At 51.5% G+C, this 24935-nt stretch overlaps 1 protein-coding gene across 1 annotated transcript in view; it reads right to left on the bottom strand.

Annotated features, from left to right (window-relative positions):
* Positions 1-24935, bottom strand: part of KCNT1 (potassium sodium-activated channel subfamily T member 1) — an 85228-nt gene that overhangs the window by 46173 nt on the left and 14120 nt on the right. Inside the window, exon 3 of the mRNA XM_067309350.1 lies at positions 21934-22113. Coding sequence (XP_067165451.1) covers positions 21934-22113 — 180 coding nt within the window. The remainder of the gene's footprint in view (positions 1-21933; positions 22114-24935) is intronic.

Genomic DNA, 24935 nt, shown 5'->3' with positions numbered 1-24935 from the left:
GTCCCAGACATTTGACTGCAAGCCAGGAAATCACCGTTTAATTTTAGTCTGTGAGCCCACTGCAAACTGCTGCTTTCTCATTGCAGCGTCTGCGTTACGCTGAGGCCGCTGCTGTGCTGAGGGCTAGAGGCAGGAGCTGGAACGGCTCGGCCGCAGTTGCAGTGGTAATAATATTTCTGAAAATGTGATTTAAAAAGAAGAAGGTTTTTTCATTATTCTTAATTGAATCCACGGCAACTGGATCATTAAATATTTTCCTTTTATCTAGGTACCTTTCAATCCCAACTGCCAAAACTCCTTTTATGCACTTATTCATAATTAATAAAGTGTGATTTGCCTGTTATAACCAGCTGATGAAACAGGAAGGGTTTTTTTTTTTTTTTAATTTTGCTGACAGATAAACCTGTTACCTTGAGATACGACCCACAAGTGTTAGCATGCAAAGCTTTCTGCAAGAAAAGTAGGCGTAATATCTTTAAAAATCTTCGAAAATCACCCTGAAAAGCATACACTCCACATAAAGATACTTTAAACAGACACAAAAGCTAACTCGCTTTGCGTAGGAGTGTATATTTTGCTGGAAAACGTCGGTGCTGAGCGCCGCATCCGCGCCTCGCTGGGCACCTTCATCACCCGTCCCGCAGTCGCGTCCCTGCGGAAGCACAGGCTGCGCTCCGTGACCGTGCGGATACCCCGCAGTGCGCCCGGCACCCTCAGACGCGCCGCTTGCTATATACCGAGAACCCTACAAATTTAATACCGTGACATCAGCGTTTTAGTCCCATTAGCGCTCTGAAGAAGTCTACTCCGACGAGCGTTCCAGATTTCTCTGGGCTACCCGGTCCCTCGAGCGTTTTTCAGGAGCGAATGCGTACTGCGCTCGCCCTTTAGCCGCTGGGGAATGCCCTACATCTTCGTGCTGCGTTTTGCGAGCAGCTTTTCCCAAGGCGCCGCCGTTCGGAGGCTGCCCAGGTCGGCGCGCGGCCCTGCAGAAGGGTCCCACCGCCTGCTGCGGGGCTCCTGCGGCCGCGCGAGCCACGACGGGGCCCCGGGCCGCAGCGGGGCTGAAACACCGGGAGAAGCATCTCTCTGAAACAGGGCCGGCTGGAAACATCAGTATTTGGGGGGGAAATCTATAGCTTCTTCTTTTCCCATTTACCCCGACAAATTGTTCTCTTTTCCTAGGAAGTTAAAAATCACGCAAGACCGAGCTTCTGTTTCTTCACTAGAGTATTTTTGCCTCTGACGTCTGTTTCGTTTAAATGGCAAATTTGCCAGAAAAAAGGCAAAAATAATATGCTGATGCTCCCTCCTCTTCCTCTGCATAGGCCTCGGCCCATCGTCCCTGTGGGATGCTGACGCTCCTCGCCCTCCCGGCGCGGTGGCGAGAGCTCGCGGCACGCACGGATTTCCCAGGCCACCCCGAGCTCCCGGCCGGGGCTCCCGACAACGCACGGGGCACAGGACTGTCCCAGGAATTCCCACACACTGTGTCCTCTTCCTAGTAAGACAGATCTTCCTGCCCGTATTTTTAACTATCCAACACCAGGTAGACTTGTGCTTAATGGCAGGCTTGAACGCAAAGAGTTTTAGTTCCTTTTGCTGTAGAAAATACCGGTACCTTGATTGCTTCAGAGCTGCAGAGAACTCGTGCAACTCCGATACACAAGGGAGATGCTTGGGAAGCTTCTCTGGAGAGCAAAGATGGGCAAGTTTATTCATAAAAGTGCTTAGAGGATACTGTCTGTATCGATCCAGAATCAATTAAAACATAAAAAAAAAAGGAAAAACATATCTCCATTTTCCTTCTGCTGGCTTGGAGAGGAAGTCCTCCCTGGCCCGGGGTCACCTGCATGCCTACGGGACCTCAGCTGCGGCCGAGCGCCACACGACAGTCCCGCTCGGAGCGGGCGTGCAAGGAGAGGCGATCGAACCCCTCCTGCAGAGGCCGGGCCATGGGCCGTGATGCCCGCAGGTCTCCGGGGGGGGGTGCCGGGTTGCAGGCAGCAGGCGCTCCCGGGGAGCCCAACCTGCTGCCCCGCACGCAGTCCCCAGGCCCAGGAGCACGGCCCCGGGCAAACCGAAAACACGTCACTTTGCAATCCAAAATAGCTGAAAACACAGTTTGCATTTAAGCACACGTAGAGCTTTGTACCTGACTCATCACAGATTTCCAGAGATATTGGGAAGACTTTGCAGGACTTCAGCGTCCTTCGAGGTGAATCCCCGTCTTGGCATGGCCATGACGGTAACCAGCAACGGGCCGCAAGCAGCAGGGCAGCGACGTGAGAAGGCATTTCAGCGACTCCCCCAGCTGCAGCCGCTGCGCACGGAGGATTATTATTATTCACCATTTGCATTACCGTCACCCCGAGGGGTCCCCGCCAAAACGGAGGCTCTGTGCACGCATAAAATAAGAACTCAACCCTTTTCCCCTACAAGCCTGTAGCCTAAACAGGGCCATGATGTGAGAGGGAGGCAGAGAGGAGGACAGAGAAGGAAAGGGAAAAAAAAAGCCTTAATGACTTCGCGGGAGTTTGTTAAGCGTTTATGGCCTTTGAGCCCTGGAGCGAAGCAGCTAGAAATAGCAATTATTTCAATTCAATTTCTTCGTACGCTATGCAGAGCACACCAGGATATAGAGGAGGACAGAAAATGCACCCAGGAGCTGCAGATGCACCCGGAGCTGGGAAAATCTACCCAGACGTCTGCACTTCACGAGCGGCTCGAGAGCAAAAGCGCAGAGGGAGGAATATGCACCAGCATTAAGGCAAAAGCAGCTCCCCGCGGCGCCCGCTGATCGATACGCAGGGGACGAGCGAGCGAACACCGTGCTCCCTCTCGCATCCGTGCTTGCTGGCTTCCGCTCTCCCGGCGGGCTGCCTCGCCGGGGTTCATTTCTTCGCGCCATGGGACACTAGAAAGCTCCCGGTAAGGCAGCCGGATGGATCCGTACCCACTGCGACTTCTCCTTTGTGCGTGAGACTCTTTCCTGGCATCTGTCTTTAAAAAGCAACACCATTCATATGGAAAGTTGATTAATTCCACTTGTAATTATTCCCACGAATACCAAGCAGCTGCTCCCCTCCCGTGAACACGGGGGATCGTGGTTCTTGCCCTGCGCAGGAAAGCAGTTACCTTCCCGGGGTGAGAACCTCCGTACCGAGCGCTAAGCGTTATTATTAAACTGTCATTAAAAGCATTTCAGGAGAAGTTCACAAGCCGCGGGCGTTTCCGATGCCACAGCAGCTGGCGAGGACGCAGCTCAGCCGAGGGGCGACTGCCAAAACCACGAGCCACGCGAAGGACCCCGGGGCCGCCAGGAGTCTGCGCGGGAGCACGCTTGCCGCAGGCAACGCCGGCGGCTGCATCCGCTCCGGCAGACCATCACCTCGGCGGGTGTCCCCGCTGCAAGGAGGGCGGCTCCGGGCCCCCACGTCCCCGGGCGCACGACGGAGCTCGCGCCCCCACAACGCGCCATCCCAAGGAGCCTGGAAGACTCATCGCGGCCACCAGGTCTCTCACCTGCCCCACTGCTTTTCCCGCATCCTTTTACTCATCGCGTCCCCGGGGGCGGAGGGCGAGACGTGCCTTTCCCGCGCTGCCGAGGGGCGCGCAAGGCGCCTGGGCCGGCGCTCCGGCTCCAGCGCCTCCCGGCTGCGCGCCTGGCCCTGCCCGTGCGGACGCCTCCCTGCTCGACACCGAGACCCCCGGGGTCTCTGCCGCCGCTCGGCGGGATCGACAGCACACGCGATTTGAACACGTTCCGGGCAGCTTACGGGCAGGAGAGCTGCCTCCCCGCCAGCGTCTGCTCGGCACAGCTTGGGAGCGCGCTCCAATAAACTGGAGCACCGGCAGCTTCCGGAAAGACGCAGCGTTTTAGAAGGCCTGGAGGAGAGCACCCGCGGCAGCAGCGAGGGGCTGGGGCAGGAGGAAGCCTGCGAAGAGCTCGGCTGGTGGAGCGGGAGGGAGGAATTACGTAAAGCAGCAAGACACACACAGCGCTCGCAAGCAAGCTGCGAGCCCGGAGGGGGAACGGCACGTCTGGTAGCGGAAGCACCTTTGATTTCACTCCTGTTCCCCGAGCTCCCTGCATTTAATACTCCAAACGTGAACCGTTTCAAACGCAAACGTTTGGGACACGGGAGAGCGTCTCACGTACAAAACCCAGGGCTTCGCTGCCGCCCGCTCCGCAGAGCCGAGCGGGGCGACGAGGGAGGCACGGCGGGTCTCCCCACCAACACGGCTAGCGGCACGAGCGCTCCCCTCTCGCCTGGCTCCAAAGCCCGGCGTGGATGTGGGCGCTAACGAGGATGTGGCCGTTAACGAAGCGGCCGGGGGCGGCAGGTGCACGGCAAGGCTGCAGCCCCAACGGGAACCCAAAGCTCCCGCGGGGTTGAACAACTCAACGGTGCCAACGCTGGAATCGCCCAGCGGCACATGCGCGGAGGACAGTTCACCGGGGAGCTCTCGCAAGGCCACCTACACTGGGTCAAACAACGGCAGGATTTTTAGTAGCGTCTCTGGGACGCCTCTCACCCGCACGGCCTGCGCCGAGCCCCGCGAGCCAGTCCGGGAGCGACGTTTCTGCACGCGGCTACCGAGCGAAGCGCCCAGCCGGCTCCCGGCGCAGCCGCTACCGCGGGCCCTGCGGGCTGCAGACGCGCCCCTCGGGGAGCCCGGGCAGGGACGCCGGGTCCTCTTCATAAAGTAACTCCAGAACTGCCAAAGCGCTCGCGAGAAGTTATTATATAACCGAGCGGCGAGAGGCACCGAATCCCAGAAGCGTCATCGCCGCCTTTGCGAGCCCGTTCCACCTCTCGAAGCGTGGCTCGTCAGCGACCCGCAGGAAAGCTGCAAAACCACTCTGTTAACGCGGGACTGCTTCGCGGCGGCTTTCGGAAAAAGAAACAGAGCAGATGCCAAACAGATGCTGGGTAAATAGCCCCACCGAGCCACGGCACCTCAGACAGGAGTCTCCTGTTTCTACGGCGCGTTTAGCACGCTTGCAGATAAAGCACTGAGATGCCGAAGCTTTACAGCGACTCGTGATCTCCTCCCATTTTTTCCGAACAAAGCTGAGGTCGGGTTAAAATGGCTGGAGGGGAAAAGGGAACACATCTGTACAGCTGTCACGGCTGCTCGAGTCAACGAGGAAATTAAAAGCCCTTGGGTAAAATCTAAATATACCTCTGCAGGGGAAGCACGAGCAGCCTCCAGGCAGCGCGGAGCAATCCGGCGCCGCCAGCCGGCTTTCGCGGGCGAGCAGGTACCAGGGTCACCGCCAGAGCCCCGGGGCGCAGCGAGGCGAGCGCCGGGCTCGAGCCGGCGGCAACGCGCGCCCGGGCTGCCGCGGGCGGAGAGGGCTTCCTCCGGGGCAGCCGGCCCCTGTTCTTGGGAAAGCCCGGAGCTGCAAAAGCACAATTTACCCCGGGATGCAAGAAAACCACCTCCAGGGGGGAAACATAGGGAAGTCGGGGAAGGCAAATGGCATCGGCGGGGATCACTGAGTCGGTCGTGTTGGAGGAGGGCAGCCAGTGCTGTCACGCCCCAGGAGAGCTCCCGCAACAGCCCAAGGAAGCTATTTGGCAAAGACTCTGCTCCAGACAGTGTTAAGTTCTACTGAAATGGTCTTTTTAACTGCAGAACAGTATTTCATAATTATTTAATGGCTCTAAAAATTTCTGTTTAAAACATGAATAATTTTTGCATGTAAAAACCTTTTCCTTTAAGATTCCTTTTAGGATTAATTTTCAAAGCGGAGGACTAGGCCTGGGGAGTTTCCATCAGCTCTGCTGCGTCGCACAGTAATAAAACCTCCTTCCCTGCCTGGAGCTGCTGGCTCGCTCCCAGTGCCCGTTGCAATACATTTTGCACTTCTGTCACTGTTCATTTTATAATACATTATATAAGACACAGGGACTGTCAGGTCCCTGCGAAGAGGAGTTCGCGCCGCTCTGCGGAGCCGAGGCACGAACCCTGCGGCGCGTGCACCCGCCTCCGCGCCGTGCGCGGGAAGGCCTAGAGCGGGGCGCTGCACCCCACCGCCGGTCCTGCGGCTGCAACGAGAAGACCTCGCTCACGGACCGCTAGCACGCTCATTTACGCTTTTACATGCTCATCAACTCTGTTTAAACTCCCGTGGCCAAGAAGTACATTGGACATGGGGTATCCATGTCCAAGAGCCCGTCTGAGGGCAGATGCTGTTTCACGGGAGCCCGTCTTGGCTGCCTCGATACCTTTAAAGTAAAAAGCACATGTAAAAGAAAAAGCCTTGGCCTGCTCTCATACCGATACACACAAAAATAAAAAGGAATAGGCCCAAATTTTTTAAATTGTGTCTCCTTAAAGATTCAACTGTAAACAGTTCTTTCATACCATCCTCTGCCTTTATATTTGTTCTAGCCCCAGGGAAGCTTTCGGGAAGAAAGATTGCTTAAAAAACAGACAATTACAAATTAAGTCCCTGATCTCGCAGCCTCACTGTCTGGGAAAGAGTCCGTCATAACCAGTGAGAAACTCTCTGATCATTAAGGTTGTTTAATGGGATCAAGATTAAATTATATCATGATTGTGCCAGTATCTGGAGCAGCGTGCTCAGTTGCATTCCCTTCTCTCCCCAAGATGTGGCAGCGGGAAGCAGGGCAACGCAGAGGGAAGACAGGCCTTGAGGGTGCCATAACCGCTCCGACTCCTGAACGCCGTTCAAGCAAAGCAGCCACCGGGCGCCGAGGCCGATTCGGCACTCACAGCAGCAGCACCCACCAGGCCCCTCCTGAATCGCCGCCCTAGGAAAGGAAACGGAGGATCCCGTGGGCACGCAGCAAAGACTCTGCTCCCACAGCGCTGGAAAAGGGAACGGGACTCATCCGAACATGCTTTTTATCTCACTCTTCCATAATTTATAAGGTCGCCCTGCAGTGGAGATGAACTTCCTCTCTTTGCCGTCTCCCCCGTGCTAAAGCCCCAGCCCGCGGTCCGTTGTTTTGCTCGCTCGGAAGACATGCAGTCCCTCAGGATTTCAGCAAGACACAAAACCAGACGGCAAAGCAGCCCAGGGGATGAAAATGCCAATTGGATTCAGCAGGGCAAATTCATGCACGGCATAGCTCCATTTGCTTCGGCACAGTTACACGATGAATCAAGTTTGCCCCTTACATCCGGAGCTGGAATGCTGCCTTCTAGCAGAGCGTATGACCGATTTCTCTTGGAAAAAGCCGCCCGTCACAACCAGGAGCAGAAAGCTCGTTTCCCGGGTGCGCACCAGCACGGGGTTCCTTCGGCAGAGCGGTCTGCGGGCCGGTGGGGAGGATGGCTTCGGACTTGCTCAACCTTTTTGGACCCGCAGCCTCTCTCACCCGGCCAAATCTACGCAGTTCAGCCCCGAAACCCCGCGGGGACGGCTCCTCGGGCCGCCGAGCCCCACCAGCACACTTCCTCTGCTTCCCAAAGAAAACACTGCTTCCCACAGCCACAAAACGCTTACTTTTCTGTTCAGACACCCCCGGGCTGAGCCGCGGCTCGGGAAGGTCGCGGCGGTGCTCGCAGGCTCGCCGGAGCCCAGCACGGGCGCTCGGCAGCCCATATGCCCAGCCCATCTGTCGCTGGGACTCCCTGCCTGGCCGCAGGCACGGCAGCTTGCGCAGCGTGCGGCGCCGTCCCCTTTGCTGCAGGTGACCCCGCCGCCAGCGCCGTCACGCCTGCTGCCCGTGCCACCAGCCGCAGCGGGGACGGGCTCCAACGCACCGGTGCCCGGCCACAGAAGTCTTCCAAGAGCTGGGCAAGAGGAAAGACTTGAGCGCTGGACCTCAGGAACACGGAGATGAGCAGACTCCTTCCTTCTCATCCGCGCTGACCGTCTGTGCCAACACGGAGGCGGGCAATAGCGTGCAGCTCAGACGGGTCACGGCACGTGTCCGTGGGGAAGATTGCCCTGCCGCTCCGCTCCACCGGCACCCAGACCCCAGCGCGCCGAACGGCAGATCCACCGGCAGCCCAGCGCGGCCACCTGGGACTCCTCCGCAAACGCTCCGCGAGCGATGTCCCTGGGTGTTTCAGGAAATTTTGGAGTGTTGTTGTTTTTCACATGGAGGTGAGAGCTGGGCTTTGGGGTTTTATTGTTTTTTGGGTTTTTTGGTTTTTTGTTTTTTTTCCATAATATGGCTTTTTTTTTTAAACTCACGTCATCGGGAAGGAATCTGTCCTTCGTGCATGCACAGCGCGCTCTGCACACGCCTGTCAGCAGAGAGTTTTGTACAGCCGAACCCTGGACGGCAGCACTGAGCGCGTCTTAGCCACAGAGCACCACATCCGTCATTAAAACGCTTTAACAAGCAAAGTTCTTAGTAAGAATGAAACATCTCCCATTAGAGACCTTAACAAGAGCAGACTAGAAATTGTTTTTCCTCTTAATTCTAGCACAATAGCTGCTGGCAATAAACCTCTCTGTCAGCACTGGGCACTTCTAAGTGCAGATACTGAGTGGGAAGGACCCAACTAAAGTGACAACATTGAGCTTTAAAAGCACTTTGGAGAAGGATGAAAAGGAGCAATTGTTGAATGTCAACCCTGAAAGAGGCTTGTGAGATCGAATGACTCCTCATCGCACCACATCTCCGTCGTGTCGCACTTTCCGGGACCCGACCGGCGAAGTCCTTCAGCAGAGCTCCTCAGCTCACGGCAACGCCTGGCCCCCAATCCCGAGGTGGCAACGCGACGGATCAGCCAAGTCTGGAACGAGACTGAATTCTTCCCATCCGTGGGAAAACGCCATGCTGACACCAAATGCTGACAGCAAACTGGCGCCGGAGCAGCATATATAGGTATCGATGAACTTCAGATGGGAGGGGGTGAAACGGTGCACAGAAAAGATGAAGGTCCCCGCTGCCGCTCGCAGGCTGGCGCGGGGGCGGGCGCGCTCACGCGGTCCGTGTGCGAGCGCCTCGCGAAGCCGATGTCACGGGGCCATCAAAGAGGCGGCTCTGCTCTGGATGACTAGAAAGACCAATCTAAAGTCAGCTGAAGTGGGAACTGAAGTGTCAGAGAAGGCCTTCACTCGCAACGGCGTGGGTGTAATTGCATCAAGCTGTAACGAAGCAAACGCATCTTCTTCAAAATCCAAGCTAAAGAATAATGACTAAATAGCTGCACTGAATAAACATCTTTCCAGAGACCAGCTGTAACTTCTTGCTGAGAAATATGAACACCACCTAATACCCATTTCTCTTTCCTTGAGCAAACAATTTGACTGCGCATTATAAACACCAAATTAAGTTAGTACATTAGTGTGAGTTGCAATTATTTCAATTAACATCTCTTATAATAACCAATTACTACCCATTTTATTAAATTAGAAGTTTTTCAAACAATACTCCCATACGGAGCTATTACCCAAGATAAAACTGTGCGCTTCACATTTTGACATGTGGACATGGGGCACATGAGGGGTTTTTTTTTACATTTCTGCAGAAGCTCTCCGCATTCGCAATCACGCACCAATCAATCACAGCCATCGCTGGTCTGAAGGGAAAAGTTTTAGATAGCGTATAAAGCATTTTAGCTTTGAAAAACTCTAGATATCGTCTGTCTGCAGGAGAGCTTTCTGCTTAAGGTATTTTGCACACACACAAAATAGCAGACCGCATGCAGTAAGAAGGCTACTTTCGAATTAAATAGCCCTGGGTGAGTTACTAAGACTTTCAGAGATAACGTGGCCTGGCTCGGCCAGACGCTCATGTCCTAACGATAATAGTTACAACAGCAGCTCAGCCAAACCACCAGAAGACTCGGGACAGTCTCTAGACTGAGACCTTTCACTTGCTCTCCGCCTGCAGCAGGGCACAAGCTGCCTGATCTCTCGGGTAAAAATACAGACACCACATCGGACTCGGCAGTAAATCCCAGCCCTGGCTGAACCGCTCTGCCCAAGCTCTGTCAGAAATCGGGCTGCGAGAATTACAGCAGGGACGGCACTGGCCTGGCGTCGCGGGGCTGCAGCGGCGGCTCGGGGCTATCCCAGGCGAGCTCCCCGGCACGGCCCCACTCTTGGAGCCAAATCCGGCCCTTTGCCACCGTCTACGTAGCAGGGAGCGCAATCCCCCGGGCCAACGGCCAGGACGCCCCGTGCTGACGCCCGCTTGCCCTAAGCTGAAACTCCCGCGGGAGCAGGATTCCCGCTCCGCAGCAGAGTTCTCGCTTCAGGAGTTTCATGGGTGGAAAAACACCCCCTTCGGCAAAGGCCTGCCTTTCTCGTAAACATTTAGCTGGTTGATTTTGCTGCTTTGTGACAGGATAACGCGTTTCTCAGCTATGTCACTCCTGCCCACAGGATGGCAGGTCTCAAGCTGACATTTGCAAAACATCTTCGCCACCTGCTCCCAGAGATGCTCCCGTTTCCTAGACGGAAGAGGTCTTCTCTTGACAGCTCCTAGCCGGTAGGGGGTTACCGCACACTCTGCCACCCGAGCCGTAGTTCTGACTGGTGCCTGGATGTCCGATTTACTGGGGCACTGCAAGGCATTTGGAAAGTCCGATTCTCACCTTAACTGCCCGTATCAATCTCGAATCAGGGACTGATTGCAGCAAAGATCAACAAAAGCTTTTGCTAACAGCCACCACCAGAGCACTGGGAACAGACACAACGCGTTACACAGAAAGGCTCAGTGACTGACCTGCCCACAGCCTGAAAGGTAAGTGCTCCCTGCCGAAGGGCAGTTGCTAAATTCACAGAGCAATAGTCCTGTTCCCGCCAGGGCTCGTGTGGGTTGCAGGAAGAGTCGGGTTATTAACCTGAACACCGGAACAGCAGCGCAGCGGTCACTGGGCAGGCTCTACATTGCACTGCCTCACTGATTTCTTCCCCAAAACACCGTTTTCTCTGTAAACTTGATGCCTGTTTCAAATTTGCAACATTTGTGGATGGTAATTACATCTGCCCATCGGCTGGAGACATCCCACCTCTGAACACCGAGGAATCGGCACAAGCTGTGAAACCCGTAGCCCACATTGGGGCTAGCAAAGCGTGCAATGTCAATGGCATTTGCTTAACAAAACCTCTAAACACAAGATCAGTAACAGAAAATGGTTGGATTTAGCCCATCCTTAAAATGAAGACTTTAAAAAAAACACAAACGACAACCCTGCTATCATCATAGATAACACATACTCACGCACACACAGTATCGGTTATCCGTATTACAGGATAGGCAACAGGCCCCGGTCCAGATGAAGGAGGCCACCACAGCCTTCTCCAAACTAGAGCTAGGAAAATATCCACCATGTAAGGAAAAGCAATGGGCACACGAGGAAGGGGGACCACAAGCTAAAATTCCACATTTAACTCCAGGAGTTTCAGTAACTTCTGACAATACCTTACCCTCCGGCTCCATGCCGAACCACGGGGGCCCCTTGCACAGCCAGGGCCTGGATCGCGCCGGGTGAAAGCAAGTCTCACCCCCAGTCTCAGCCAAGACGCTGATCTGGGGGTGCACAGCGAAAGCTCAGGGCCTGGCAGAGGAGATACCGATATGTCCCCTCCGCTCCCCTCCTGCACACGTGGGCAGTGCTATTCGGGGTCTCGCATGGGAACGCTCTACATCCAGCCAGCATTAGGTAAAGCTACGGCTAAAAGCTAGAACACAGGTTACAATAACGAAGAGTCACGGAGTGAATAACAAGATCCCGATTTCACTATGGGCTTGGGAGTTTAATCACTTGGGAGTCACGCCTGGGCTGTCCTCAAGAGGGCTCCACCACAGCATTATGAAAGAACAGCAGCAAAAATCGTTGGTGACCAGGAAACTGTTGACAACAGCAGACCTGAAAGGTGGCTAAGCAAACGGACCAGGAGGAGACACAGAGAAGGAGCACCTGTGCACCGGACAGGCGCCGTGCGGGCCGAGAAGCGACACGACACAGGCGAGGAGCAGCTCGCATCAGAGCTGCACTGGGGCAGGTGACAGCTCAGCTGCTGGGGGCAGCCAGCAGGACGCCGGCAGGTTTGGAAAGAAGGCAGGAAGGTGCTGAGCAGCCTCCAGGCAGGGAGGGAGCAAGTCAGCTGCAAGGAACGGCATCCCTAAAAAAATAACAGGGGCTTGCATTTGGCCACAGCAAACAACTGCACCCTTTCCACAGATCCCTTGAAAGTCGCAGAACAGCAGACACCTCGTCCGACCTGCCGGGGCAGAGGCTCCCCCACGTCCCACCACGCAGCAGCCGAGTGCCAGCCCTCGTGCTGTTTTTGAGCTCACATCAGACGAGACTAATATATCAAGCCGACAACCTCCCTACAAAGAGAAGAGGCGAAGGAACCTCTCTGTGGGTGCCCCTTTATAACCCCTGCGACAGCGCACGGAAGCAAAGCATTTGGCATTTAGGCACTGACGAGCAAGTCGGCTGCTGGAAATCAGTGCGGCTGAGGGCTGCCCGCCTCCGCCATGAGGACTGCAGAGTGGTCAGGTTCGGCTCCTCTCAGCCTGCCCCCGAGAGATGCTTCTTCTCCCCTAGTGCCTCGTCACTGCTCTGTGCGAGCTCTGCTTTCTGCAGACCCCGTCACCTGAAACAGCTTTCTCCAGCTCTCCGCTCCACTGGCTCGACGGCTCACTGCCCCCCGCCCCTCTCTCACCACGCTTAGTCTTTCGCCCTTCAAGCAAATCTCTAAGCAAAACTTATCTCACCCATTTAATTCCTTGCCGTTTCACTACTGCCGTTATCCAGCTGACCCCCAAGACACATACACCCCAGCTAACGAGCTAGCTTTTGCCAACATCCTCATCCTGCAGCACAACTTCTCCCCGCTTCCCGCCGGCTGCGCCGACAGTCCGGCCTGGCTCTCAAAGCTCCAAGGCTGGGGCTGGGCCCACGGCCACCTGTGCGCTGTGCTACACACACGCACACCCACACAGCTGCTTAAAACCCGCAGGAAACAACAATAAAGACACCTGACCACTGAGAATGCGAGGGAGCAAGTTTCACTCCCCCAATTTCAAGAGGAATCCCATTCAATGGAAAGAAAAAACCATAGAAAAACACAGGGGAGAATACACATGCATACCAATCCCCTTGCACGCAGCGAGTATCATCGGATTGCAGAAACTTCAGTTCCCAAAATAGAGCACTTGTATCCAGCACTTTGGAGCTAAGCACAGAGTGATCGCTTTGGCAAATCTCATTATCCTCAAGCGTCCATCTTGTCTGTAGACTTCACTTTATAGCCTCTCTTTATAAAACACTATTATGTGCTGTTTGACTGTCAGTAAACAGCATGGCCACAGACATCACTTAAAGAAAGGCAATAAAAAATAATAATTAAAAAAACAGATGTCCCTACCTTTGATGATGGAGACATAATCATCGACTGCGAAGCTGTGGCCCCACCGCAAGCCCAAGGAGGCAAAGCTGACCCGAAGCCCCTGGGATTCCTCCAGAAAGTTATGGATGGCCCTTGGGAGCCCTTGCACTGCTGTCCTCTACAGCAAATGGTCTGACGTAATCTTTAGCACAGAAGATAACTCTTTAAAACACTTGCAAACTAACATAACTCTTGCAGAGCATTGCTTCACCCAATATTACGGGCTTTCTGTGTGAAGGGACAAGTTTTCAGACATTAAAAGATGCGGAACACTATGGTCTAACCAGCCAGCTGGGAATTTCCTCAAAAGGTAGCTAAATGCTCCCAGGAACAAAGGAACTAAGGTAATGATGGCACATGAAATTCAACATTAACATTTTATATGAAGTGTAACGTAGCAATGTAATGTTTACTCTGAACCCTCTGAAAGATAAGAAAGAAAATAAGATTTTAAAAGTCTCCTACTGCAGTAATTCAGCAAATTAATAGAACAATAGCAGAAGAAGCCTCCAGTTGCAGCAGCTCCCGAGCTGGCGCTGCTCAGCCTCGTCCTGCCCAGCAGCCTGCATTTCCAATCCTTCCCATGCAAATTGTATCCAGCATGGATTTGTAGGCAACTGTTAAGATATTTGTACAGTGCCTTTAAGACCCATTAACTGAGCTGTCGGTCAAGAGGAATATGAGGTATTTTTCTTGCGAATTAATATCCACATCTTTGCTACAGACCCAAGCTGGTGCCAACAGAGCAGAGGCAAATGCAGGATGGCAAGGAAATCTGTGCTAGCTGCAGGGTTTCAGCAGACAGCGTGTCCACTTCTCTCTTGATAACCAGAGCTGAAAATGGGAGATGATAAAGAATTATTCTCCTTATTAGCTGAACGTCCCAGAAACAGAGATGTTTTGATTCAAATTTCAGTCTTCTTTCTCTCCAAATCCATACGCTGCACAGTCTCTACCACAAAATGAAGCCTCTGAAACATGACACCTCACAAGAGGCTCTAGGTGGGGCATTTATTAGCCAACTTACTGCGGATCTGTTCGGGATCTACGTGGTGGCAACCACAGAAACCTGTGGGAGAAGAGCTCCGGTGTGTGCAGGCGCAGCAGGAGCCCGCGTTCGGGCTGGCCTCGCTGCACGGCTGCAGGAGCACGGCGGACGGCCGCGCACCCAACACCTGCGCCCCCGCACCGGCGAGTGGGGCGGCCGCGGGTCCCGCTCCCTGCACACACAGGCGGTAACGGAGCCGGTTGCATGGGGGGGAAGGAATCAGCACCACCGTCAGGACTGCAGTAAATTACCTCCCGCGGGAAGGCGGATGCAACTGTGACTATATGAAGTGGTGGAATCAGAGCAGAAAAATCTAACGCGTTCCCTGCGATTACAGCTGCAGCTGCCGAGGTGTTTCGCAGGCTGTCGCTGCTGCCGCTGTGACAGCTACAGCCTCAGCCCAGCCTTCTAACCCCGCTGAGGCCAATGTCAACACTGCCATTAACTTCTGCAGACACAGGACTTTGCAGTGATGACAAGAGCTCATCATCTCTTCACCAGATCTGTGGACACAGCCTCATATTCATGATACTTGCCTGGCGCAAAAGGGACCCAGGTCCCCTGTGGATCTATGCAGAGACTTTATATGCAACCAAGCTTCTCCTTTACTGGCTCATGTGGGATCCCCAATCCTCTACTCTTTACCGGCAAGTTTAAACAGTCGTCAGTCTGCCCACAGGAGCTCTGGGAAGCCCTGGCTAGAAAGGCACAGCAGCCTGCGCACAGCTGGCACGACTGGAACATCCCCTCTGGCTGTAAGCACGTGCCAAGGACATGCGGAAGGAGAGTTGCCCTATTTAAGCACTGGGCACTGCATGACCCCGAGGCTCCAGCATTTTTTCAAGGCAGCCTGCACTCAGGTTCTTCATGCATGACAGTTTCTCTGCAGGGAACTTCTCAGCTATGATATTCTGTGTCTTGTACAGCTTGTCAAGGGGCAGGAAAAAACTGGGTTTTGTCAGTGTGTTTCCTTTTACGTCAGTAAGGCCAAGTCAGCCATGCAGGTACTCACCCGACAGCGTGCCTCTCCCCGGCAGCCTTCTGCTGTCCTTTCTCATGCCTTCTCCTTCACATGGACAGACGCTCTCAGGTAATTAGAAACACTAGACTTTCCCTTTTAAGCCTATGCTCCCAATAAATTGAATAGAAACCAAAATAAAAGTCAACAAACCTAGAAAATACATGAGAAAGGGATGGAAATTTGAGACCATAGTGTTAGGCTGTGTTAAATAACTGAAAATCAATGTTGTTCTTTTCATCATGGCACAGCTGTATATACTATATCACTCAAGGGATGGGTCCACTCATTCCACCAGACTGTGCGCACTTTTATTGCTAGCAAGGGCCAGATACTGACAGTAAAAGCAATATTCCTGAAAATAATGATATTTTATTTATAAAATAGTAGACATAATTACAAGAGAAGTGCACTTCTCTTACTCTATTACTTTCACAACTTTACTAATATTCCTGCTGATGTCCAGGGGATCCTGCCTTAAGAGGAATATTCAAAGGGACATCAACAGGTACTGGGAAAATATTAATTAAAAAAAACAAACAAAAAAAACCAAACAGCATTTCAGTTAAGACACCAAGTTAAGTAATCATCACTAGAGCATTTCAGAACATCTCAAAAAGTAAACAGCAATTAAAAATGCCACTTACTCATTAAAAACAAAAATACAATCTACAAAAAGAAGAAAAACTATATCCTGCCTATGAAGTTGTCCCAGGCTTCCAACAGGCTCTTCTGCCCTTGTATTCCACCCGGAGCCGGGCTGAGGAAGCCGGTGGCTTGTGTCCGTGGAAAGGACCATGCTGCAGTCCATGACTCCAAGCACAGACCTCTTGGCTGTGCTTGCACCGCAAGGTGACGGACGGGCCTGACAGCAAGCCTGGGCACAGCAGCGCCTGCCGGCACGCTTTTTGTCTACACTGCTATCAGTTCTGCTAGTCTAGGCCTGAGGCGCTGGCCTTCAGAAGCGCCACACCAGGCTCACAGGGGCCTGAACCCAGTTTCGTCCACAGCCTTGACTGACACAGCAGAGCTGTAGGCGTGTATTTAAAACAGCTAAAGCAGTGTATATCACTTGCCCGACTCCCCCTGCTGCCTGCCCGGTCGTCTCCGCAGGAAGAGCGAGAGGCTCGCTCAGGAGCGAGCGGAGCCCCAGGCGCGCAGCGCTCACTCCCGCGGCAGCGGGCAGGGGGTGTTACTGCTGCTCAGCCGCGCTTCGCTGTCAGGAGCGGGTACTTGCTGGCGTACCATCATGCTGGAACTTTCTGATGAAGGGATGACTCAGGAAAACAACCTAACTCAATTAATAAATGTTTTAATTTTGCTTTGCCAGGTGGCAAACACAGAGAAGCAGCAATTCAATTCAAGTGGTCACACAGGCACTTCTAAGTTTTCCTTTCAGATCCTGTCATCCTCACCAGTGCTTTTAGTACTTGATTTGGAGCAAGGCTCAGGCATCACAAATGAGACTGAGCCACCCCTTGTGAGATTCTGCACACAGGGTAGCCGAGACTGGGTCTTAACATAGACCTACAGAAGGGACTGGGTATTAGACAGTAAATACCACTGTCCTCCTTTCGCAGTCAGGGAATCAAGCCACTGGGAGATGAAGAGACCTTGCCAGAAGAAGTCTGTGGCAGCGAGGGGCACCAGAGCTGGAGCTCCTGAATCCCGGTACAAAACCTGCACCAGAAGTGCAGATGGTACAGCCTGAACTCACATTACAGTCCAGAAACTAAAACATTGCCCATTACATCACCACCACAGAAATAAATGCCTTTAATTTCTGTATACAAACCAGATTTTTTAAATTAGCATCTGCATTTTCCAAATAAAATGAGAGCAATGACCCAGTAAATCAAATGGCAGTGGAGCAGGTGCACAACTGAGGATGTATTCAAGGAACCTGAGAGGACACAGAACTGTGCTCAGGTCCATTAATGCAATGATGCATCCAATGAGGAAGTTACTTGGGGCATGTTAGGGTAGGACTGAAAACTGCAAGAATAAGATCCCAGAAGCCTGTTATTTCAGCAATGCAGTTTTCTTGTGCTAAGTATAACCCAACGTGTGATTTAGAGCCACCACCTAGCGACAAGTTTAAAAGACATAGCCCAGATGTCAGGAAACTGACAAAAAAACTTCCAAAATCTATCCACCCTGGAAGGATAAACTTAAAAGAACTAGCCCCGTTTATTAAATTCTCTATTTTCTTGGTTATGCAACATCTGAAGAATCTCTGATCTGAAACAGGAGATGTTAAAAATTTTCTAGAGATGTTGTTGAATTCTTCTGCACATGCAGCTATTCCAAACATCCTCACCCATCAAAATGATTCTTTGCTGATAATTAGTCTCAGAAAAATGCACTTAATCAAAGTGACATCCATTACTTCTTGCTACTGTAAATAGGACTGTGGCTTTTTATGATGATTTTCTGGAAAGTATTCAGACTATTTAAATTAGGCAACAAATAAGCTCGTTAATGGAGTAGCTCTGAGATACAGTTTAATTTTATTTATGGGCTTTTTTTTTTTTAAATACATGCTCCAACCCAGTTGACAGAGCTGCCCAAGAAAAGAGAATGCAGGAGATCAAAAACTGCTGTAGTCAGGACAGCAAAGATCAAAGGGATGACACAGCTTGTGGTATAAAACAATATTTATCAGTTCAGCAGATGTGCTTTCTCAGCTGCCTTTAATCAGCAAATACCAATATCACTTTAGAACAGAAGCCTTCCTCGCAAATCCCAAACTCGTGCCACCAATGGGCCACTGCATTCGGCTCCTTTCCCTTTCCACCGCACCCTGTGGCCTTGCTCCTGCACACACATCCCCACAAAGCCGTTGAGTAGGGGATTCCCATAACCAGGAGAGTCATGTGCTAAGTACGTCAAAGGGTGGCCACACAACAACAATATTCATTCCCCCAAGTCTTCACCTTCTTTTCGTTACTAGCTCAAAATTATAAACTCTTGCTGTACTGTTATATTCCAATGGCTCTGAACACTTTCATGACAACAAAATGTCAGCAAGATAAGAAATGCAATACCGCTATAACAGAGAAAGCCAGATCGCTCTTTATTCCAGTATCCTAACACCAACAGAACCTTCCAAAAAGGGGGAAAGAAACTTCTAAACCAGACAGGACTTTTAACAGACAACTGAAGCGACTTCAGGCTTCCCAAAGGAGCCCACAGAGAAATCTGCCCAAAGGAGAGATCACCTCCCAGTCTCTGTTACTCAGATTTAAGTCCTGAGACAGTCGTTTGTATCCTCTGGAAATTTAGAACTGAATGACAGTTAGTCCTGTTTCTATAACCTAAATAACCTGCCTTGCAAAAACTTCAAGCACTGCATTTAAATACAGCTAAACCCAGTCTTCCAGATGTCTCATGGCCTCCAAAGATGAATTAGAAGATACTGGAACGATCACTTCCCTTTGATGACACTAGATTTGCTTGTCATTAGGCTCTTCTTTCTCTGCTGCACCACTCTATTTACCCTCCCCTTTCTCTTCTAGCAGATCTTTTCCCATCTGCTTCCTGTCTGATTTATTACTATTTTCCATACAGTATTTAAAGTATTATTTTAATTCTCATGTCAGCCAGGCTGCCTGCCAAAGAGCAAGCCTTACTTGGTTAGATTACCTATCCTTACCTTTCACATTCTAGAACCAGAAGTAAATTAGCTGTAGTGCTTTCCACCTGCCTATTCACTGATCAGTCCTTTCAGTTCTGTGGCTTATCCGGACACAATTCCTCCTCCTGCCATACCACAGCTCTCTAATTATTCACTTGTTCCAGCAAGCTCTTGACTCCTCAAGCTCCAGCATTATCTCATTCTCTTGCCTCAGTCCAGTGGTGGCGCCTCCTCAGCATCTGCTGTGATGAGGATGGGTTAATAGATTTCCAGCAGAAGTGGTTCTAACGCCCCAGAAGCGAATTGTGGATTCCCACAAGGCCTCTAATCCTTTCAGTCTTCTGCTGACCCCAGAAACCTCATCACTTTCAGCAACACACTAACACACTAGGGGAGTTTTTCAAAGGCTGATATTAAAGATACTAATGTTTTTAGAATTGCTTCTAGAAAGAAATGGAATACTTGGTTCTATTGTTGTTTTCTTTCAGTGTTACATCCCTAAGTCCAAGGAGTTCTATTTAATCATTCACAGTTCCCCATATTGTTCAGGCAGGGAAATTTTCATCAGCATTAAGATGCCACATTCCTGTCAGTGCTGTAATAAAGCACTTCAAAGCAGATCTCTGAGCTGCTTAGTATTTATAAACACAGCAAAGCCAGAAAGGCTTTCCCCTTTTCTTCTGCTAGATTAAATCAGCTACTTATTCAGTTGGTTCAGAGCAGACTAATAATCTACTAGTTATGATTGCTCTGGAGAGTCTGCTTCAGCTATAAGGTCCCAGTGTCATTAATGACTTGTACTGCAACTGATGCCTAAAAGTAACATCTCCAAAGGCCTACAGCAGTGGTTCACCTCAACTCCCAGTTAAGTCAACCAGACTACATATGAATAAGAGATGCGTGTTCATAGATTTGAAACACAATGTGAAATTTTCAGTATTTTCTAAATGAAGAGAGAAGTCAAAAAAACTAGAAATAGCAACACCAAAGAAACAGTGAAACAAAGACATCTTGAGAAACAAAGCTAATGGATTTGCCAGCATAATCCAGAGTGTCTCCACACTAAAAATAAAGAGAGATTCTGAATAAGGAATGCTCAAGTCCAGATGAAAATGGAGACTAATGGTTAATACCAGTAGAATCCTGAATAAACACACAATCTGCAATCGCTGTCTTCAGTATTGCAGATCCTTCCCAAATACTTAAAAATGAAAACTATCATAACTGTGACCTTCATACTTATCCAAATGATCCAGATCACAACCATTCTGAAATCCAGAGGGTTTTTATAGCAGGAATTTCCAATCGGACTCCCACCTGATGCCATAAATCTATATTAATTTTTAAATGCCTATTAAGGAAATACAGACATCAAAATCTTGAGATCACAGACTCATTTTTGAGAAGGATTAATTCCTATGCAGCAATGACAAATAGGTTTGCTTATTTAGGACGCTGGTAAATCCCACATTCTCAAACACGCATTCACATATTTTTATATGTCTGACACTTAAGTACATAAAAAAACAGAACTACCTTTTAACACAGATGCATGAAAGCCTTTATACAGGTGTACCAGATACACAGCAGCTACCCAAAAACTAACTCAGCAGCAGCTGAAGATTTATTTCAACAAGAGTTACAGCTCTCATTGATTATAACATGCAGTTAATTGGTGGGAAAAGATGACAATCTTGTTGACACCCCCCACACTGTAGCTCCTTGATTTTTAAGATACGAAAGGAGTTGAAGGGATGGCTGTTCTTGATACTTTTCATTTAACTGCTCCCCTCAAGGGATTCACTTGCCACGCATGACATTCCTCTTTTGGCTTTAGCTCAGTCAACCTAGTAACAAATCCCTGCCAACCAGAGAGGAATGGCACTTGGCACTCAACCCACATAGGCCATTTCCCTAGACAGCCCAAGAAAGAATTGTGCCGCATCCACAGTGACTGTTTGGAGTCACTCTGCTCCCATCAGCATTCCCTGCTGCAAAGGCAGCCTTGGAGGTAAGACTCAGCCAGCCTGTTCTGCTAAATAAATGCATGCACTCAGCCCAAACTCTGCACATGGTGTGACAGGGAGTTACACCAGCCACTCATCTCACCATCTGTGCCCCAGGCATCTTCCAGAGACCTGTCCCTCTTCCTCCTTCTCACCCCTCATGGGACTCCCAGACATGGCAGACTGCCCAGCATATCCACACATCTCAGTGTCTGAGGCTCCCAGAGCACATGAGCCTCAGCATGCCCACACATTCCCATTGCCCACCAGCTCTGGCATGCCCACACACTCTCGGACATATCCATACACTTCCCAGTGTCTTCCATCCCTAGAAGGCCCACAAACATCCCAAAGCCCACTGGCCCAGGCGTACCCACAAACAACTCAAGTCCACAGCCCCAGGACACCCATACACCTCCCCACGCCCACCAGCTCCTTCAAGCCCCACATCCCAATGCTCGTCAACTCCGACACACCCCACATGCCAATGCCCGCCAGCCCCCGCACGCCCATACCCCCGTGCCGCCAGCCCGTGCCCCGCCACCAGCCAAGGCAGCCACGCAAGGAAGCGGCCGTCAGCACCGCGGAGAGCTCCGCGCGCGGCGGGCCTCAGCACCACGGCGAGCTCCGAGCCGGGCGGGCATCAGCACCACGGAGAGCGCCATGTCCCCCCCCCGCCCCCCGGTGCGGGTGCGAGTCCCCAGCTATGTGTCCCCGTCCCGGGGTGCGTGTGCGTGTGTGTGTCCATCCCCGGTGTGCGTCCCAGGTACGTGTCCCCATCCCCGGTGTGAGTGCCTCCCCAGGTACGCATCCCGGAGTGTGCATCTCCCCGGTGTGTGTCCCTGCCCCCCCCCACCCCCCCGGCACCCCCCGCACCTGTCGTCGCTCTGGAAGGACTGGTCCCCCAGCAGCAAGTCGCGGAAGCGGTATCGGGGTGGCAGTGGCAGCACCTCGGACTCCAGTTCCGTCATCTTCAGGGCGGCGATGTCCAGAATGACCCCGCTCTTGCGGCTCCCGCCGCCGTCCCCGCCGCCGCAGCCGCCGGGCGACGAGAGCCTGCGGGAGAGAAGGGGGCAGCGGCAATGGGGGGGCGCCCTGCCCTGCCCGCCCCCGCCGCCCGCCCCCGCCTCGGCACCACCCCCGGGGCCGGCCCCGCACAGCCCGCAGCGCCCGCCGCTGCCCCTGCGCCAGGGGAGGCTCGCAGCCCCCCGGCTGCAATTACATTGCGGGGCAGGCGGCCGTGCCCCCCCGGCAGAGCGCTCCCCTCGGGGGCATGAGTGGGACGGGGCGGCCGCAGGGCTCCGCCGGCCTCACGCGTGGGGCCGCCGGGGTGGGCACGGCGCGGAGCGCGCTCCCCCGGCACGCCCCGCAGCCCGCTGCGCCCGGCAGCGCTGTGCACAGGACATTTGTTTCTCAGCAGGCAAACAAAGGAGCATAAGAGGAGCCAATGAAAAATCCCAGTCGCCGGGAGGAAATAAAACCCTTTGCAAGAAAGATCTACAGCTGACAACAAAACCGAGATCCACCCCCCACCCTCCTGCCACAAGGAAAAGTATGGATGGGAGGGAGACAAGGAGATGGCACTGTAACACTGCTGGAAGCATAAGCACAACCTCCTCTCCGGATGGCTGGCGCTTAAATCATCCGGACAGCCCCAGTATTAAATGAGAAACCATGAACACTGATGAGTCAGTTATCTGTCCAGCTGCCAAGTGGCATGGCCAGGAGGATATATCACCCATTCCTCAGCATGCTGATGTCTCTGTGAGCACAGAGGGTCTCAAAAATGCCTGGGTGAGACCCAAGGCGCAGAGAGGGCTGTCTATGGTCACCTACATGCAGCTTTCTGAGGACACTGCCCTGCCACACAGAAAAGACAGATGAAACCCGAACAGCTCTCAAAACATTATTCAAGATGGTTAAGAGCTTGTCTTTTCTCTCCTTTTTCAAACCATAACTGAAACTTCCCTTCACAAGACAATAAAGCCCTTCAGTGCTGTGAAGCCTGCATACAGATGCACAAGGCAAGATCACTGGTCCTGACCCTTTAGGACCTGGCTTCATCAGTGAAATTAATTTGTGCCACCAGAGTAACTTCAATTCCATGAGCCCTTTGTGAAAAGCGGGGCAGGCAGGAAGGGCTTAGAAGAGGAGGAGACCGGTGCCTTGGCAGTAAGCTGCTTCTTTGTCCCTCACAAGTAACTCCAGAGTGCAAGGCAGACAAAAGGCTGAAAGGCTCCGCTCCTGTCAGATGCACTTCCTAGGGTCTCACCCAAAGCGCCTACAAGACCAAATCCTACCATCTTCCCATGGCTTTGCCTCCAGTACATAGCATTTAAGCTATCTAAAGGCAAAAGAGCTTCAACAGCTTAACACAAAATTGGCAATAAGACAACACCTATTTTTTTGCTGCATGCTGCAGAGATGTGATCTCAGGGTCTTCCGACTGTTTTACACCTTTAACAACTCAAACCCATGTAAATAACTTCCCAGCTGACTAGGCTCTAAAATCCTCATCAGCTGCTGCTCCTGAGTTTCTGGAAGAGCAACCAGCACATAGCATTTCTGCTGAACACAGCCCCAGAAGATAACTGAGCTCAGTCTCAGCACTTTGGGCGATTTTCACTGCTGTTTGCCACTTAATTCTATACCCCCAGAGCTTTTCAATTCCTTTTAGCTGCCATCCACACACTGCAGTCAAGGCTCTGCACTGAGTCACACATCTGTGCAGAGCCTTGGGCTTCAGGGAGGTTATTCTAGGATATAAATTGATCCAAAACTTGGTCTTTAAGAGAAATTAGGCCAAATTCCTGCCAAATCAAGGACTCCTTCTAGATATAGATTGATACAAGTATAAAGTTAGCTGACCATCTCTAGCCCACATTGCAAAGGGGGATCTAATACTGATCTAACAACAAAGCCACAAGCAAGCCTTTCCTCTTAAAGCTTAACTACGATACATCAAAAAGATAATTTCACCAGGCTACCTCCAGCAAAGTTGCTGGCCCAAATGTGATTTATTACTGCTGTGAGGCCAAGATAACATCCTAAAACTGGACTTTTGGGGGGAGAAGGGGGAGGAAATCATACCAATCTCTTACGATAACTCATATTTTAAAATGGGGGATCAGGTTCCTTCCTCCAATTATAAATCCATTTGAAGGAGATTGTCTCGCACAGTAAACTCCATTGATGGTTAAGTGCCTGTTTAAAAGAGCATGCTGCTGTCTCTCCTAGAGGAAAGACCGCTAAGGCTGCAGGGCTACAGACACAGACTGCCACATGGAAAGGGCACCTTTCCATAGAGCTACCACCGCATCTCGCATTGCCCACGGCTCTCACTGCCCAGCGTTCAGACAGGCAGCTTCGTCACGGACTGAGCTCTGGAAAATTATTCTGTACCCGCTGAGAGCTGAGGCTGCTCATACCTGTACACAATTATTCTAAGTGTAAAACCTTTGGTTTTTTAAATTCCATGTGATTCTTTTTACCTCAATTAATCAATCTCTCTTGGCCTCAGATCATGTGTCAAATTTGTGAAACAAAGCAAATATTTACAGCTATCCTTCATTAGTGTTAAGAAATTATAATAAAAAAATCTAATGATATCAGTATCTCTGGAAACACAACTGCTGCTATGTATTTGCATCCAAGTCTGTTCTCATATATCCACAGTACGAGCTAAGCTTTGAATATATTCTTTTATTCTTGCATATAAGATCATTCAGAAATTTTAAAATTTGGCACATTTGTTTATTCCAGCTTTAGATGAAGGTTCAGCAAATAAGTAAGACAAATATTGTACACACCTATTTGCTGAAAACGTCTTTATTAGACAGTGACTTTAAGATACAACCACTGTCTTAGAAAGAAATGCT

Source organism: Apteryx mantelli, chromosome 21 (genome assembly GCF_036417845.1).
Source record: "Apteryx mantelli isolate bAptMan1 chromosome 21, bAptMan1.hap1, whole genome shotgun sequence".
Taxonomy (NCBI): domain Eukaryota; kingdom Metazoa; phylum Chordata; class Aves; order Apterygiformes; family Apterygidae; genus Apteryx; species Apteryx mantelli.
The sequence above is the reverse complement of the archived record's forward strand: the minus strand, read 5'-3'. Positions and strand labels throughout refer to the sequence as shown.